The 20,636-nt window shown below is 38.7% G+C and overlaps 1 protein-coding gene across 1 annotated transcript; it reads right to left on the reverse strand.

Annotated features, from left to right (window-relative positions):
• Nucleotides 1-2,900: 2,900 nt before the first annotated feature.
• LOC124135840 (GTP-binding protein Rheb-like) lies at nt 2,901-20,455 on the reverse strand. Its single transcript, XM_046501453.2, has 8 exons — nt 20,288-20,455; nt 17,818-17,889; nt 16,425-16,492; nt 15,365-15,447; nt 12,806-12,862; nt 10,798-10,845; nt 8,556-8,637; nt 2,901-7,327 (listed from the first exon to the last, which is right to left on the reverse strand). Exons 1-8 carry the CDS (start codon nt 20,334-20,336, stop codon nt 7,238-7,240), a joined length of 549 nt encoding a protein of 182 aa, XP_046357409.1. The 5' UTR covers nt 20,337-20,455; the 3' UTR covers nt 2,901-7,237.
• Nucleotides 20,456-20,636: the final 181 nt, after the last annotated feature.

Here is a 20,636-nt window from a genome sequence, read left to right on the forward strand (position 1 = left end):
AATGTGATCGGTTTGCCAAACCGGCATTTTAATGTCAAGCTCATTTTGAGACAGGTCTCAGTAAAGCATGTTTTCACAAAACCAGCTTCTGTTTCTTATAGGAACAGTCTTCCTTGTCAAAATAATATTGAATATCACTGAAGCACCAAAATGCCGGAGCTGACATGTAGGGAAAACAAAATGCATAGTGGCAGCCATCTTGGATGAGGGGAAGCTTCCCTCATTCGAAACATGAAGTTCAAAGTTGTAAGTAGCATGGCTTTGAATATTGTGGCTAAATTCTCGATTGTGGGACATTTGGGCTGTAATTATTGATGACATATTCATATTATTTCAGCGTATTCTTGTAACAAATTAGTATTGTAGGATACATTGTCACTGAATAATTTGTTTGTGTTAAAGTGTTGGGATTACTGGATACATTGAATTAATCTTTTCGTCTTCACATTGAAGGCTGAGGAAATCCAAAGATACATCATTAATGTTTTGCACCACATAGAAGTGTGTCTTAGGAATACATCATCAATGGTGCCAAACCCTACCCAGAGCATCTGGCATTGCACTTAATTTGTCTCGGCATCCAATTCAATTTTTATTTAGTCATATCAGTGTATACATCTTTAACTAGTAAATTTGGCTGTGATTTTCACATAAAATGTTCATACACTTAAGGGTGAATTTTCTTGATTTGTCACTCTTTGAATCCAAAAAAGATGAAAAATAAATTACGCAGGGTACAGCCCAGAAGTATTGGCATCCATGTACAAGATAAACATATCATGGCATCCAGTGTACAGCACTGCCTCATCTGGAATACCACTTAATAGGACTTGGCATCCTGCCAATCTCATTAAAATCAGACCTTAGTTCTCTTGCCAGATCATGAAAGTGACAGTCAGAATGTGGTTTCTAACCATGCATCCTCGAAAACTTTAACACAGGGTATCCCGAACGATAGTTACGAGTTTAACGACTGAATCCATACAATCTAGACCATCTATTAGCCATTCCAGAATGTTCTCTTGTTCAGGTTTCATATTTTTAATCGAGAATTTCTCAAAATATGTTCCGTAGCGTAGTCTCCAATTTGAAATTAGCTGCCTTCTGATTGGTCATTCCACTGGTCGGTCAAAATTCGCACAAGGTCGGTCTGACGTGACCCGTAATGGGATGTCCTCAGATCTTTGTTTAGCTGTAGCGAGAACTAAGATCTGATTTTAATGCGATTGGGCATCCGGCACATAAAAGTGTGTCAACACCCTCATAATCCATGTGGGCAAACAGTAAGTGCATCCTAGGTCATCTTGGAAATGATATTCCGCAAATGAAACACAAGGGGTCATGACCAACGGACAACCAATCAGTAACCACAAAAATGACTACCAAATGTATCCCAGGATGTTCTCACCCATAGTGTAATAAATGTAGCAACATGACACGTAATACCAACAAATGTGTAATCTTGATAAACGATGTATGATGTCATGTCTTGAGAGTTATTTGTTTCTTGCTTAAGATAACTTCTCACTCGGTAATCTCAGAAATATTCCAGCTATATTACAGCATCAGCCTGAGAGGTAACTCTGAGAGACACATTTCTGAACAGTGAAATTGCCGTTCCTTAATCAAAATAGTCTTATAGTCTATTTCTCCCACTGAAGAGTCAAGATGAAACAGATTATTATTCATGCCTCAGGCCATGATAACTTAATTATTAGATTTCCATCTAACTTTGTAAAAAGTTGAAATTGGAGACAATTTAGTTTATATGTATGAATACTGGTGAAAACCTTATAATTGATTTATTAAGATTTTAAGCATAGAACAGGTTCACCTCAACAATCACCATACAAAGAATACAATATTTCATGATTACTTTTTGTCCTAACGAACAGAACAGCCTGCTAAAACACAAGCAAACTAATATCCTGTAAAGTCAAAGTATTTACAAAATGATAATACACCAAACAAAAAGTTTAGGATCCCCTGATTCTTACATACCATATTACTAAAGTTAATTGGTCATGTCATGGCAGATTAACTATAGTGATATGAAAGAATCAGGTGATCCTTAACTGTGTTTAGTAGTATACATAAGAACGAAGAAGCTTACACGAGGTAACTTTATCAGCAGATGACAGAATCCTTAACAATCAGCGCCACAACCATTCTACAAATCTAAACCACAAGTACAGTGTACCCTTGTCATGTAGAACTCCACAGAGGAAATATGCAGTGTTCGAAATACCTGCCTGCCCGACCGTCCGAGACGGGTTGATTTTAACTCGGGCTGCCAGATTTTCAAATCCCCCTGCCCGACGGTCGAGTAATATTTCATATGTGAAAATATTCCGATGATAAGCATTAATTCACATGTAAAGATGAATGATAAAATGTAACCAAAAAGAAACCCTGTTAGCTTATCCTGAGAAACATATGATTATAGTGGGCAGGCAGGTTTTGGTCAGGGCTGGCAAGTATTTCAGCTAGCCAGTCCTGTGGTCTGGCTGAAATTTTTGGGAGTTTCCTACCCTGAAATATGTAGGTGATATAACATCAACAAACCATATCATCTCTGATGCCCAGTCCTAGAACTCCAAGAGAATGTAAGGCCAGCCTCCCGCACCCCTCACTGGAGCCACGGGCATAACAGCTGATGAGTTTTGTCTGACCTCGTTACACCCCCATCAGGTGTTTGACTGATGGAGATTGGGAGGATATGTGTGCTACTGTCTAGTGCCGAATGTGATCAGCTCACACGTACTGCATGTGATACATGTATGAGCGAAATGTGGAGTTAAACAAAAAAGGGAGTGAGTCTGGTTTAACGCCCCTTTGAACAGTATATATTCCAGTTGTGTCACCTTGATGTTGGAGGAAAGCCCAAAATGATGCAAGTCTAAGATCCATACCTTTTTAATGAAACCCACAGGTACGTGTATGGTGCTGACAAACCAAGAAACATTATCAGGGCAAACTGGGATTTGTACCCATGATCATAGGTTTCTGACAAGCCTAAAGGACGCAACTCACAGCATATTGCAACGTCTTAGAGGAGTGGGTCAAACAAAGGAAAGCTAGCGCAGCAAACATAGTACAATATAACATAAATTAGAATATGTATATTAAGAACTGTATCACTATAAATGATTAAAAAAAACATGTTTCAATATATATGTTTTGGCAAACTGTTGCCAAGTCCAAGATTTATTCACCTGTGGTATGATAAAGCTAATGAATATTATGTCGTGATGATTAGGTAGCTCCAGATTTAAAGCCATACACTGACACTCTTTTCAAACTACACTTAATGTGATGATACATTTCCATATATATGTCCTTAATTCATTATCATCATCATCATCATCATCATCATCACTCTCATCATATTCATCATTATCCACATACACTTCATGTTCCCGTGGCAAGGAAGCTAACGGACTATAAACGTCCAGTTTCTACCCTTGCCGAACAAGGCTGGAATTTCATGGCTCAATTGTAGCCCCACCAGTGGCTATTACGAGTCATGTCCCTTTTATTTCTCTCCTATTGACCAATCAGATTCCACCACTCATATCACTTGCATTAGCTTCAAACAAAACGGCGGCGCTCATTCAAAACATTCTGATAGGTTAAATTGAAGAAAGGTTTCACAATCCCTGCCACACAGACACCCAGTGCATGTGGATTGGAACAAAACACTTAAGCACCTTGATTAAACACATGAAAACATTTCGAAAAAATGTCGACGCTAAGTTGACAGAAAACATGCTTTGCAAATCTGCAAAAATCTGCTAACAGGATGTCAATTTTGTTACGCTATTTTGATTGGACTCCTTAGTCCAGCCAAAACATAAAGCAGAAATTCCAGCATCGTTTGGACTTTTATTTAACTCCCTTGCCTTGAGAAGATGCATATACTTTGAAACTGAGTATAGGAATCTGGAGTAAAATTATACAAACAAAGAAAAACGTTTGGTTACATTAAAAATATCCAGTTGATTTAAATTTAATACACTATTAACTTCACATTAAAGAAAACATCAGGAGCAAACAATAGACATCTAGGAATATTAAAGATCAAAATCAAAGGAAGCACATTTTTCAATGATAAGTCAAACAATGTGACTGTCCAACAGATAATAAGGACCTTCACTAACACAAAGTGTCTCATATTTAGATGGTGATAAAGTCATAGCATCTTAGATCTACAGCACTACCTGGAACTGTCACACACAGTCATAGTACCACGGCGACTGTAGTGAGTGGAGTGAGTGAGTGGAGTGAGTGAGTGAGTGGAGTGAGTGAGTGAGTGGTGTGAGGTGGGTGTTACACCGCTTTTAGCAGTATCTAGCAATATCATGGTGGGGTTCACCAGAAATGGACTTTCTATACCCACGAGGGGCATCAAGCAAGGGCCTTTGGTGTGACAAGAAACTTACAAACCCTCGTATCTGAACCTAACATTGGCCATCAGGGAGTCTGTCTGAACCTAACATTGGCCATCAGGGAGTCTGTCTAAACCTAACATTGGCCATCAGGGTGTCTGTCTGAACCTTACATTGGCCATCAGGGTGTCTGTCTGAACCTAACATTGGCCATCAGGGAGTCTGTCTGAACCTAACATTGGCCATCAGGGTGTCTGTCTGAACCTTACATTGGCCATCAGGGAGTCTGTCTGAACCTAACATTGGCCATCAGGGAGTCTGTCTAAACCTAACATTGGCCATCAGGGAGTCTGTCTAAACCTAACATTGGCCATCAGGGTGACTGTCTGAACCTTACATTGGCCATCAGGGTGTCTGTCTGAACCTAACATTGGCCATCAGGGTGTCTGTCTAAACCTAACATTGGCCATCAGGGTGTCTGTCTGAACCTAGCATTGGCCATCAGGGAGTCTGTCTGAACCTAACATTGGCCATCAGGGTGTCTGTCTGAACCTTACATTGGCCATCAGGGAGTCTGTCTGAACCTAACATTGGCCATCAGGGAGTCTGTCTAAACCTAACATTGGCCATCAGGGTGTCTGTCTGAACCTTACATTGGCCATCAGGGTGTCTGTCTGAACCTAACATTGGCCATCAGGGAGTCTGTCTAAACCTAACATTGGCCATCAGGGTGTCTGTCTGAACCTAACATTGGCCATCAGGGTGTCTGTCTGAACCTAACATTGGCCATCAGGGAGTCTGTCTGAACCTAACATTGGCCATCAGGGTGTCTGGCTGAACCTAACATTGGCCATCAGGGAGTCTGTCTGAACCTAACATTGGCCATCAGGGAGTCTGTCTGAACCTAACATTGGCCATCAGGGAGTCTGTCTGAACCAAACATTGGCCATCAGGGTGTCTGTCTGAACCTAACATTGGCCATCAGGGAGTCTGTCTGAACCTAACATTGGCCATCAGGGTGTCTGGCTGAACCTAACATTGGCCATCAGGGAGTCTGTCTGAACCTAACATTGGCCATCAGGGAGTCTGTCTGAACCTAACATTGGCCATCAGGGAGTCTGTCTGAACCTAACATTGGCCATCAGGGAGTCTGTCTGAACCTAACATTGGCCATCAGGGTGTCTGACGTAACAATAAGGTCCGTCACTAGACTGAGAAATGAGTTGATTGTGACACTAGTCACTCAAGCTTTCAAATATACCTAAGTCGGCATGTCTGAGACTTGTAAACTTCATGACATTTCCTTGTGGCCTACCATGTTTACCATTATGAAGAAGACAACAGTCTAGCACATCATTTTTCGGACTTGTGAAAGGATTATTATTTCTGACACTTATATGTCTTATCTGCCTGGCACTATGACGGCGTTGTGGGACAGTTCCACACAGTGGCGACAGAGACACCAAAGCAAGCTGATCAACAGACAACTCCTATGTTATTATCCTTTACAATGTTTCCTGCATATGTCGTCCTGCCCCTGTCAGCAGTACATCCGGCAGGTCCACGCCTCCATGCTGCATAGTGATGAAGTGGGGATCAGGTTCACCATCCTCTTCAATGCCTAACAGGCTAATGGTTTGAAACACAATCAACATTTCTCACATGGCAATGATAGTACAACCACTAACTTTAGTTGGTGGCGTTCAATGACCTAAGCACCCCACCGCATCCCCTATAGACTAACATTTAGTCTCTGAAATCTTATATTACACAATATCCTTTTTGACTCTAAAAATATAAAAAAAATCCCTATGCATCCCCTACAAAAAAAGAAGATATTCTTCTGTCATACATTTTTTCATTCCAGAAAAGCAAACCATGTTAATGTCCATAGAATTTTAAGAGTTACATTTTCATGTCAATTTCATTTCATTTTTTTCCCATCTACCAGCTGCCTCCTGACCAAAGTCTTTAAAAAAAAAATAGACATGAAAATCAAGAACTGAAGGACATACTGTGTACAGAATATCAACCTAGTTAAAAAAAAACAGTTTGCAGTCTGAAATTTCTGTTCAGGCTTCCCTGGGTGCTTCAGAAAGACACAATAAGATGCATCATCCATTGTAATTGTATAAGTTACCTGCTATATCGGGGTCTTGCTAGCTATGTCATTAACTCAGGAAAACGTAACAGAAAGTTGCACCGATTCAGTTCACAATGACACTGATAAAGAAAAGTTTCCATCTCTGAACACCGAAGACAATGAAGTTTTCATGCATAACACCCTTCCTACTTTACACTTATTCCATTCAGAGAGAGTATCTGAAAATGTCTCACAAGCTTCTAAAAAATGATTAGTAAAGTTTTTTTCACCACAGAAGCACTGCATATTTGATGAGCAAACTGTAATACAATCAATCAGAATCACAGCTATATACACAGGTAGCAGAATCAGCATTCATTGAAGGAGAGGACTAGAGTTTCTTTATCATGATTATATACTTTTAATTTAGATACATGTTATGAAAAAATACAATTCAAGTCACAAAAAAGGTTTATTAAAAATAATATTATATTTTGACATGATAAGGTAGTAATAAGTAATAAAGTGAATTATTTTAATCAATATACTGGTATTTAACAAGAGAGTAATGTCATATAAGTCACATATAAGGGAGAAAAATTAGATACTCTTATATATATATATATGACATTCATCATAAGAAATGACAAGACAGCGTTTCTGAGACATATGTTGCCATGGTAACTGTAGACCCTCCTTGGTTCCAACTGTCCTTGTCTGTTGCAGAAGCATGTGATATGATGTAACGTGTATAACTACCAGAAGTCTATGATAACACACATCCACTCTTCTCTTGCCCTGTGTTTTCTGACCGCTCTATTCTTGTGATGATGGACTTGAAAATTTCTTCAACTCTCTGAAACGGAAACTAAATTATATCAACATTCTCTCTGGCAACACACTATCATCCATTTAAAACACAGCAAACAGCATGAGTATGAATACTGCAGCATGAATATGAAATTATGAATACTGTGAAATTAATGTGAAAAAATGCAAATACCTCTTCGATTAATAAAGTAATGCATTTTTATCAGAAAATAATTGAGTTGTCATGTCAGGATCACTGCACATTATGAAAACAATTTAATAATCTATTAAATTACAAAACACCAAATAAAAAATTTAGTGCTAGGCTGGGCACCATGTCAGAGTCACGTTGTTATTACAAATACATAGTTGTTTGATAGGCATTACTTAGAAGTTGACGGATGACAAAGTAGACACAATTTACGGATAAGAACCTCTTCTTACAACGGTATAAGGATATATACCAAAACCTCGCTGTTATCCATAAATTATGTCTTTTTTTAATACATAGCATTGATAATTTACATGAATTTATTTCATGATGATTCGTGTTACAACACTTAGAACCTATAAAATCTTTATCAGTTGATGTGCCCTATCTCAATTTAATATGTCTTTGTTGAAATTTCCTGCTATTGATTTCAAATGTCGGAGAGAAGTAAGTTTTGGTGAGGAAAGTAAACACTACTGTTCAATGAAACTGGTACTACTATGGTATTCAAATGCCTGATGTTGTTTGCTGATTATTGAGATGGCATTCATAAACTTCAAAGTAGGACTACTCACATTAATTTCAAGACAAAGTTTAGGCTAGGGGAAGGCATTTGCATTGATTTGGTGCTGCATTAATTTCATGATTTGTTAAAGTCACGTTATGACATTACAGGTGTAATGAGTATGGTTTAATGTCGCTCTGAACAGTTTTTCAGGTTTTCAGCTTAATTTGGGAGGAAAGACCCAAATGATTCAGGTTTCAGGTGTTAACCACCTTGGTGAAACCAACGAGCACGGGTATGGTGCCGACAAACATGGCAATCCAGGGTTCGAACCCACAACCATAGGTTTCTGGTGTGTGCAAGGGATAGTTCATGGAAAGAAAACATATTTGATCATATTTGTACGTAAAGCAGTGGCAATGTCTGTTTTATTGATGTGAGCTGAATGCACACATACTGATATGTTTTATTTATTTTCAATAATGAATTCCTACTTTCCTATTAATAGTTTACATAATGATGATAATAATCAGCTTATGTACAGTAAAAATATCCCACCTGATTTTCTTTAGCTGAAGATTCCAGAAATGGCGCCTTCCAGGAATCTGCTAATTCTTTGCCTTTTTCAAAGGACACCTCTCTGGAGCAGGAACATATACACATTCTACACTCTTCATATAAAACTGGACAGATATCATTATGCTTACTGATATTTCATGCATTCAGTACGTACGTCAAGTTGATATCATTTAAAGGATAGTGAAACTAGTCTCAACTTAATGTCTTCAGCATAAAATCCTCCACCAATATAACATGTCCGGTTGTGTGCAAGGGACAAAATATTGTAAAGACCTGCTCCGGAAATGAGCACTACCTCCATTTCCAGTCTTAGTCAAAGTCGTTGCTATGGAAACTAAAAAAAATCTTTTTTTTAAAAATACCAAACTATCAAAAGGCACCAGTTCACCACTAGACCTATCTATGTGCCAAGTTGGATGAAGACATATTGTACAGTTTTCAAGATCTGCTCCGGAAAGGAGCACTACCTCCATTTTCAGTCTTGGTCAAGGTCGTTGCCATGGAAACTCGAAAAATACATTTGTCAAAAATCTGAAACTATCTAAAAAGCACCAGTTCACCACTAGACCTATCTATGTGCCAAGTCTGGTTAAGATATCTCTCAAGGTATTTGAGTTCTGCCCCGGAAACGAAACATGATGGATGGAAGGAAGACAGATTGAAGGATGGACGGACAGCACCCATTCCTATATCCCCCTTCCACTTCTTGGTGGGGCTTAATAAAATCTCGGACTGTGATTCATCCCATTACCTGTCTTAGCCATACAATGTAAGTGTGTCCCCTGTACCCCATGTTGGTGGTGTAACGTTACAGGGACACAGTATTGTATCCCGATAAGAAGCCAGCCATTGACACAATACACCATTTTACAACCCCTGTATTGCGATACATACCATACATCGTTTCAAGTTATATTGATGTAAAAACATGTGAATAATAACAGAAACTGTTCCACAACCAGCTTAAGCAGATTCTCTAGCATACATGGCCCTCAAGTCTATATGTTTCTGCCCTACAATATCCCATCTTCAATCTCAGAAATGTAAAAACAAAGGATTCATGGTTGTGATTCATCTTAAAAAGAAAAGAATATCAACTTATGAAAAGAATGTACTGTATACCATTAAGCATTTGCGATTCTAATGATATAAGTTTTATTACAAAATTCATCATGTGAGGTGAGGTGAAATTGGGTTTAACGTCGCGTCCAAGATTATTGCACTTATATAGCGACATGCATGCACATGTGTCTGTGTGGTGTCTGTCTGTGTGTCTGTGTGTCTGTGTGTCTGTGTGTCTGTGTGTGTGTGGCTGCTTGTACTAGTCTGGACTGATGCCGATTTATAGTGCTAACTCACTGAGATACCATGCCACAGTTTAACATGAATACCCCACTCAGACACAGTATACCGACTCCGAGCCGACCAGTCCTTGTTTTAGCCCCTTAATGCCGAGCGCCAGACAGGGTAACAACAAGTACAATCTTTTAACGTCTTTTTGTATGACGCGGCCCGGGATCGAACCCTGGACCTTCCGCTCTCCCGGCGGACGCTCTACCACAAGACCACGGAGGCGGTCTCATCATGTGAAGTTTGCAGTTACCAATTGAAATTACTCTACAGTTTTGCATCATTTTTTTTAACGTTTTCCCTTTCTAATTCAAGATTACTGTTAAAAAAAATTCAAAAGTACATTAATACAAACATAATGAATGTATGTTACTATTTGTGTCTTTCTTCATGCAAGTTCATACTTTTTTGATAACAAAAAGGGGAAAAAACAGGCCAAACTGAATTTCTACAGAGAGTTATGGGAATTGAATTGCCGCGTGGGCAAGAAGCCACCCTAACTGTATACTGTACCTATAGTATCTGTATACCTATCATGTTGTTGAGACCCAACGGTTTTGTCACACCAGGTCTGTTGGTACTGATTGTGTATCATTGTGCACACACAGTGTAGAACGTTACTCATTCTGCCAATCACTGGTTTGCCTGACCCAGACTATTACAATGCTGAATATTGTTAACTGAGGCATAAAATTACGTTAATTCGCTCATGTACAAGATTGTGATGAACATGTAATACATGTGCTCATATTTAATAATATTTATTATTGTTGGTGAACTTTAATGTGAGTGAAATCACTGCTAAAGCTACTGCTGTGGGGGATGTCAGGTGTTTCTACTGATGTCCTAGAGTATTCTTTTGAATACATACCTTTCCATTCTAAGGTCACTTTTGTTACCAACCAAAACCACTGGCACTCTGAAACATCAACCACAAAATACATCTACATTATCATCATCATCATCATCATCATCATCATCATCATAATCATCATGACAACAACAACAATAATAGGATAATAATAACCTCCAGGTCAATTCATAACATGTAGTTGTTGATGATGTCCTCATGACAACAACAACAACAACAACAATAATAGGATAATAATAACCTCCAGGTCAATTCATAACATGTAGTTGTTGATGATGTCCTCATGACAACAACAACAACAACAACAATAATAGGATAATAATAACCTCCAGGTCAATTCATAACATGTAGTTGTTGATGATGTCCTCATGACAACAACAACAACAACAACAACAACAACAATAATAGGATAATAATAACCTCCAGGTCAATTCATAACATGTAGTTGTTGATGATGTCCTCATGACAACAACAACAACAACAACAATAATAGGATAATAATAACCTCCAGGTCAATTCATAACATGTAGTTGTTGATGATGTCCTCATGACAACAACAACAACAACAATATATAATAGGATAATAATAACCTCCAGGTCAATTCATAACATGTAGTTGTTGATGATGTCCCTACATCCTAACACATCCATACACGGAAGTCGACTGATCATTCCCCAGATACATTAGGTAAAGATTCATTTCCAAAACAAATGCTGTATTTTCCTTAAAGAGAACAATTATTATTAATATGATAATATTCAACTAAATCATAATGTTAATGGTACCAAAGATTGAATGTGTAATAATTTGTAATTTTGCTCATGGGTTGATTTGTTCTGCCAGCTGAATTTTTGTTTCAGATAAAAAAATATTTATTTATAAGAGTTTTGCTTTCTTAGTTATTTTACTTATCCTAAGAACACAGAAAATGAAAGATTTTTCTAATCATGCTAATGACATTCAGTCATTAATCAATCATTGATTGCTTTTTCAAAAAATGATTAATTTTCAAATTTCCACCAGTTCCCAACCCTACAACAATCATGCCCACTGCTCTCAGATACAGGGAACTGCTACATCCTAGTTGACACAGCTGATTCACCATGTCAAGTTTGTTGGTGGGTTTTTGTTTAACGCCGCACTCAGCAATATTCCAGCTATATGACAGCGGTCTGTAAATAATCGAGTCTGGACCAGACAATCCAGTGATTAATATCATGAGCATCGATCCACACAATTAGGATCGATGACAAGAATAAACCAAGTCAGCGAGTCTGACCACCCAACCCCGTTAGTCGCCTTTTACCACAAGCATAGTCACCTTTTACGGAAAGCATGGGTTGCTGAAGACCTATTCTACCCCGGAATCTTCATGGGTTACACCATGTTAAGGGGAGGACTGAAGAGGGGCCTTCAGGGGATTCTGGGTTACAATGGGTCCCTATAGAACTGTGCAGGTCATAAGAGGTGACTGTAGATCAGGTGGTCCCACATAGTGACTTGGTCCATAGTGTGTCATCATACGCCGGAGGCATGGTATGTTGCTCTCAATATCAATCACTGGATTGTCTGGTCCAGTCTCGATTATTTACAGGCCACCATCCTATAGCTGGAATATTGCTGAGTGTGGCATTAAACAACACCCTCACACTCACAGAGGCACACACACAGGCACAAACACACACAGGCACACACACACACCGGGGCGCGCGCGCGCGCGCGCGCGCGCACACACACACACACACACACACACACACACACACACACACACACACACACACACACACACACACACACACACACACACACACACACACACGCACGCACACACGCACGCACACACGCACACACGCACACACGCACACACGCACACACGCACGCACACACGCACGCACACACGCACACATGTACACACAGAGGCACATGCACACACACAGGCACATACAGACACACACACTGGCAGGCACACACACACACACATGCACACACAAATGTTTGTGTACTTACGTGTTTGTTCCCTTCATGTCCAGGATTCTGTCATACACAAACTGCACCACTTCAAAGCTGGAAATGAGAAACAAAACTGTCAAATACAACAAGAAAGTCATCCACATCCCCCTATAGGTTCAATAGAACATAACTTTCTTAATCTGGTTTTCACTTGATAACAAAATATATTCAAATATTTATCCTTGAAGGGTTTATTAAAATGTCATCACAAGCGGTTTCTGAGAAAACGTTTCCTGGAGTAACATGACTTCACTTTAGCATGTTTAGTTGATTACATGCAAGGTACATAAACACCACAAACAAAGTACGTACCTTGTATCAGAGAAAATCCCAAACACAGACAAAAATGATAAAACATATTCTGGGAATTGTAAGTTTTCCAATAAATTGTCTATCTATATATATTTATTCTATCTAACAATATGCATTTCATCCTTCTTCTTCCATCTAATGAGAAACATGCTTGAACAGAGTTTCCAGCTTCTAAAAAAACAATCCACCTGAACACATCCCAGCATCACCATGGTCACCTCCCAAACAAAAGGGTCGTAATCCTGTGTATGGTGACCTACACACCCTGATCACGTGCCTCCTTTGTCTGTCACTTCTTTCTCTTTCGTCCGAGTTAACAGGCTATAGGAGATAAGATGCAGGGATGGCCGGGTGGGCATGTAGCGTGTGAGATAGGACAAGTATATAAATATACACTTTAAAGGAAAATGTCCAAATTTAAAAACTTACCCTATCTCACACTATGCATTTATGCCACAGTTGGAAGGTGGGCGCAGATACCCTAGCCTGTAAAACTACACCCGTGAGACGTACACGAGGAAGCTGGTTCTCAACAGTTAAATAAATTAAATAGTTACACCACTGTCAAGTGTCGTAAATAACAAGAACTTGTGAGCAGGAAATCAACCATCATCTGGTGATACGATCCCGATACGCTACTCGAACGTAACAGAATGAGTTTGGGTACAACTTGCACAACGTGTTTTCACGTATGTCATCGTTCAAATGAACAACTGCGTAGCTGTTAAGAAACAAGCGATACAGAGTATGACTTATAATTGATCCTGAAGGGGGCTCCAGTCAGTCGATTCTACAAGACAGAGCATAACACTATCTCCCTAGGACAATAGCATGCGTCTGCTTGGCATCTCTTTCAAAGCTTTGCCAAGGCTTTTAAACATACCCAGGTGATTAAAGAGTGCCAATCTCATTAAAATCAGACCTTAGTCCTCACTATTGCTAAACAAAGATCTGAAGACATCCCATTAGGGGTCACGTCGGAACGACCTTTCATCCGACCAATCAGAGCGTCGCTTACCAGATCATGAAAGTGACAGTCGGAATGTGATTTCTAATCATACAACCTCGAAAACTTTAACACGGGGTATTCCGAACGATAGTTACGGGTTTAACGTCTGAATCCATACAATCTAGACCCTCTATTATCCATTCCAGAATGTTCTTTTGTTTAGGTTTCAAATTTGTAATCAAGATATGTTTCGAAGCGTAGTCGCCAATTTGAAATTAGTGCCATAAAGCACGAGAAAGGTGCCTTCTGCTTGATCATTCCATTGGTCGGTCAAAGTTCGCGCAAGGTCGGTCTGACATGACCCGTAATGGGATGTCCTCAGATCTTTGTTTAGCGGTAGCGAGAACTAAGATCTGATTTTAATGAGATTGAAAGAGTGCCATCACAAGAAGAGGATATCCAACATCCAATCCGATCTTCGAACCAATATCCGACAACACAAATACTCAAGGCAGGGCTGAGCGGAATAAATGTTCGTTTGCAACGGTCGTGCCTTGCGGCGACTTCGATGTTGAAACCAAAGTCTCTACAGACGAGCAAATCCACCCTCCAATAGGGAACTCGGTCTGGGAAACCTGAATAATAAAAAATCAATAAACACAAGAGGTAAGTTTATTTAAGATATAAGAAAGAGAAACAAACACCAAAATGTATTCTCTAATGATCAAACACATCACCACATTGTGGCAAAGAGAAAGAGAATGAAGTAACAGACAAAGGAGGCACATGATCAGGTTGTGTAGGTCGCTATGCATGGGATTAAGTGACCCATTTGTTTGCGGGGTGACCATGGTGATGCTGGGGTGTGTTCAGCTGGACTGTTTTTTCAGAAGCTGGAAACTTTATTACCAATCTCACCACTGCCACACTACCTGTAGATTAACAGTGCAAAATTGTACATAAACATCTAGCTAAACTTTCAACGAGGTCTCACGGCAAAGTTTTCTCTGAGCTCACATTTGTAACACCCTATACCAATCATAGCAGTCCAGGCAGGCTTTGAGTTCAATTTTGAGACTTACGAAAATGTAACAATGAGTGATTTACAGATGTATGAACTTTGCAACTTGTAGGAAAAAACAATTATTATTGACCAAATTATTATTATTGACCAAATCGATGTTCATTATGCAAGACCACTTACCTCATCACCTTGATTCCAGGACTCAGATCTACATATGTTATGACACACGGCACTGGTAAGTATTATAACAAAGCCATGTTGCAGCACTGACCTTTTCTGTGAGTTTGTCGAGTAAACCAGGACGTAGCCATCAATGTTGACATAGTAAGACTGAGGAGGTAGAGAGTATTCATCCTGTTCAAAGAAGACAAAAAATAACAATAACATGACAACTCTTGGACTAAGACTTGTACAATAGTGATGGTCTTATTAGCACAAAATGTGTGCAAACAAATTGCTATCAGTACTATTTTAGCCTGAGCATCACACTTACTCATTGCTATCAGTACTATTTTAGCCTGAGCATCACACTTACTCATTGCTATCAGTACTATTTTACCCTGAGCATCACACTTACTTGTTTATTAACTCTCAGCACGCTTGACTACCAAGCATGGTCTACCACAAGACCACAGAGGCAGTCTTGTCAGTCAAGTGTCCGCCCAGAGAAGCAAAAAGCTTGAAAGATGGTACTTGTTGTTACCCCGTCTGGCGCTCGGCATTAAGGGGATAAAACAATGACTGATCGACCCAGAGTCAGTATACTGTGTCTGACAGGGGTATTCATGTTAAACTGCAGCATGGTATCTCAGTGAGCTATCACTATAAATCGGCATCAGTCCAGACTAGTACAAGCAGTCACACACACACACACACGTGCATGCACGGCGCTATATAAGCGCAATTAACTTCGACGCGACGCTAAACCCATTTCACCTCACCTAACCTTGACTGACACAGGAATGTGACCTTCTGGATGACCTAAGCTTTCACAGGTAAATGTTTTCTTGCTTCCTTTCTTGGCACAACATTTCAGTTACCTTGCCATTTGGAAGCCTTCCCATAATAATGTTTCAAAAACTGCTGTAGAATTCACATTGATGTTTTTGCTAGCGATCAAGAAATTTCAGTATTTCCTCTCTGAAACAGACCCAGGGTTTCAGATGTTCATGTTCTAGGACACTGACTTTTTGTAATCCAAAATGTCCAAAGTGTTTTATTCAAATTTGTTAATGAAACAGAAGACTGTTGATCAAAATGTATCAAATATTGATAACATCACGAAAATATCCTAATAATAAAGTAATGCCATTTGTCACCAGCAAACGTACCTGACCAGCAGTGTCGACAAGCTGAAGGGCAAACTCCTGGCCTCGAATTGTTATCATTTTCTGAAAAGCTGCAACAAAATGTGTGAGATAAATGTCAGTGAACACATAATCATTGTAAGACTTGCAATAGTCATTGTAAGATTTGTAATAATCATAGTCATCCTGATCGTGACAGTATTTCGAAGAGCAGTTTCCTGAGCTGCAAATTGCCTTTGATTCTAGATCTCATAACCTTAAAATGATTACCCAGATAAGGGATTTATCTTGATCTGCTTAGAGGCGAAAACCATGCCCCAAATCTGCAGCAAATGTCAGTAAAACTTCCCAAACTGGAAGTAAACATTTCCCAAATCATGCTGTTATAGTTGTAACTAATGTTAAGGCTTTGTAAGTTGGCTTGTATTTCACTGACAGCAGGACCAATTCAGAGGAAGAGGCTTTAAGGATTAGCATTCCATGCAATGTTAAATTCAGTGTTAAATTCAATGTTAAAATACCTCTGAATTTAGGAAAATAGGAAACTTTAAAATAAATCCAAATTTGACAAAAATACTGATTTTCCTAATTTGCCAGCCCAGGGCACTCAGTTTGGAATTGTAGATAAATCTATGCAGATTTAACATTCTATGACATGCAGGACCATGAGGCCCGTAGTTTTTGACGACCAATGAAGAAGGAGCCTTGGCTGTCAAACACTATATTCCCTATTGTATTACCCATAAGGTTAGAAATAACCAAGTTAAAAAAATAGTAAGTGCACCAGTGCAAATATCACTTCATTATCAACCAGTGTATTGTTTGCGCCATGTGGACTGCATTGTTGACGTCCTTTGAATCGTATTGTGACATAAGGTCAGAATGACGTCACACTAGAAACGACGTCATACCTGGAGATTATTGACGTCATTTGACAATTGTGGTTTTCTAAGATGGCAGTCATGATCAGGAAAGGGGAACGCAAAAGAATTAAGAACTAATGGGTAATAAAGAAATTATTATACTCGCATGTGTTACACTGATTTTACAAAACTTGTGAAAGAATTCACGTATAACCCTCGCTTTCGTTCAGGAAATAAAAAGATTTGGTAACATCAGATTGACACACATGCTCACATAATAATCTCTATAAATGTAATGTTTGCACAGCAACTGAAATGAGTAGGGAGTGAGTATGGTTTTACGCCGCTTTTAGCAATATTCCAGCTAAATCAGGGCGGGGACACAAGAAATGGGCTTCACACATTGTACCCATGTCGGGATTCGAACCCGGGTCTTTGGCGTGACGAGCGAATGCTTTAACCACTGGGCTACCTGACCGCCCCTAAATGAAATGAATAATGAGAAATGTAATTAATATGGTTAATAGAATATTTGTGTTTCTAATTCTACTTACTGTTTTCAATAGTTGGGTCATATGAGTCGACAAAATGGTTCTCCACGAACTGGATTGTTAATGACGATTTACCTGAAATAAACCATCAGTGATAAATACATATTTCATGTGATATTTTGAAGTTGCTCTGACTTGCTGGAGACAATTACCCTAACTGGGCCATAGGTAGATCGCAACAATTCAACAAGGTATTGGTCCATCAAGTCACTTTGTTTCATGATTCATGAATCTTATCATAAAAAGATCTTTAAACAAAGAATACATGATATAATTAGGAAATCTTTCAAAAGTAAAATGCTTATATAACAAGGTGGAATATACCTCTCATGTCACTGGTCTTTAAATTGTCAAATGTCTATGAAGTGTGTCTTGGTTAGAAGCCTCTAGTGAGTAAGTTTGATGATGTTGATGGTGGAATATGGCAATACAGTGTTCCCTCTTTATAGCACGCTTCAATAAAGCGCTAACTCGGTTATAGCGTGCGGTAAAGTATGGCTCCCAAAATTTACCAACGTTTTTAAAAGACTCGAGTATTCCAATGACACAATGTTTCCGCCATCTCAGAATACATTATCAGCTGATCACCGCGATCACGTAACACCGGATATACCAGTCAACAAATCCGAACTGAAGTACGCAATTTAATCCTATTATCATGATTATTATAATTTCTTGTTTATTATTTATCTGGACTAATGTTTGCAATATATTTTATTAATTATATTCAAAATTACATTCAATAGCCGATTGCTATTTCGAGCTTAGTTTACGAGAAAACACACACGGTAAACTTAATCTCTGTATATAAAACAATGCCTTGGAGAGCAGGAAATATATTTTAAATGGTAAATGATCATGTCCAGTGATGTTTTATATAAATTTCATACTTTTATTGACCAAGTTTGTTATATACCTGTTTATGCACCTGAATTCGCTGAACGGATATGATGTGTTTTTTTGAAAGCGCATATTAATACTCAATAAATCTTTTTTTACACTATGAATCATAAACAACTTCTATTCTAATCTTTTTTTAAACTCTGAAACGTGCAACGTAGATCATGTTAGGTAGGCACAGCATATACACTGTTTTGTTGGTCATCTACCACCTTCGACTAGACCTCCGTTAAAGCACTGATCATCTATAACGCTCATCACTTATTTCAACCCTGAAGGTAGCGTTGTAGCGAGGGATCACTGTATAACATTGCTTACATTACATCAGTCCAATTACACACAATGCATTGTGCATTATGTCATGACCATATCATGCTTATTTTTGAGACACCATGGATATTAATTGCATCAAAACAATACATATCATTACAGTATCTAGTCATTGCTAGGTTAATGCATAGTAAATTTTATACTGTAAAGGAGTCACGGGTGGCTTAGTTGTCTGAGGTACCGCAATTCGTTGTGCAGAGTTGCGTCCCTTGGGCACACCAGACACCTATGATTACGATCGTGGAATCGCCCTGATTATCATGTTTCTAAGTCTGTCAGGACCATACTGATGCTGTGGGGTTTTACCAAAGTGGTAAACGTCCAAGACCTGCATCATTTGAGGCTTTCCTCCAACATCAAGCTGACACACCCTGACATAACTGGAATACTGTTCAAAGCTGCATTAAACCCAACGAACTCACTCTCACTGTAAAAGTAGATGTTAAAGGTAGGCAAAACTGACTGTCCTTTGGCAAATTTGTAATAAACCTTATTTTGTATATAAAAAATTGGAGCACCTTAAGAATTAAGCATAACAAATTCTAAGATATTTCATTTCTGACTAAATGGAGTAAGTAAAAGTGAAGTTCAATGATAAATTCCTGTTGTCAAATTATTTGATACTAAACCATTTCATCCTGCTCTCTTTATGTTTCTGTGTATATATATACACATGTCATGTAATGTGATGTATATGCACCTCTCATTACTTGGTTGTAGTCACTCCAGCGTGATAACAGTGTAAGAATCTACATTGAAACGTCACAATATGCTATAAACCAGAATTTGTTATCCGTAAAGTTGTATGTGTTTTTAATAGTACATATTTTGCAATATGACCTTGACTTTTCTTATCAGTAAATATGATCAACAATAAGTTTCATGTTGTAAGTCATAACAATAACACACTGCTCATTCATATTTTTTGGCATGTAGATCATGTTTTTGGATGAATGCCAACACTGCCACCTCGTCCCCCCTTACATGCCCCAAATACCTCACACAATCTCATGACGGTGAAGATGTTTTCTGGTTCCTGTCATTGTCCATGCATGTCTAAAAGTATTGCATACATGTTGCCAACGTATTTTTTCCCATTGTCCATTCCGATCATTTCCTAGGTAGATCTGTGAAGCTTGATGTATAGATTTACTACAGAATCCAGGTCAGGAAAACAGCATGATCTTACTGCACTTGTAAACAAGGTGGCCAACATTAATAAATCTTAAAAAATGACAATTACCAACAGATCTGTAGCCCATAATGGCTATTCGTCTTTGCTTGGGGGGCATTTTGGTAGACCCTTTCCACTAAACCATCCGTTCAAAGTCAAGAAAACGGTAAAAAATAACTCAATATTGTCTGTGACTGGATTTTTGATGCCGGAAGTCGAACTCTTCCGTTGGAGGAAGACAAATTATTATTAACCTCTAAAATAATGTCTGAACATGTTCTTGTTTTATAACACACGGTTGTCCGAATAAATTAGATGATGTAAACATATATACGATTTACTGTTCCATATGGATAAGTTTTCTATGACAATTCCGTATTTTTACACTGGCGGCTCTTTGATTGAAAAACTCATGATT

The sequence above is a fragment of the Haliotis rufescens genome, unplaced genomic scaffold (genome assembly GCF_023055435.1).
Source record: "Haliotis rufescens isolate VD_foot unplaced genomic scaffold, xgHalRufe1.0.p SCAF_4, whole genome shotgun sequence".
NCBI classification, from domain to species: domain Eukaryota; kingdom Metazoa; phylum Mollusca; class Gastropoda; order Lepetellida; family Haliotidae; genus Haliotis; species Haliotis rufescens.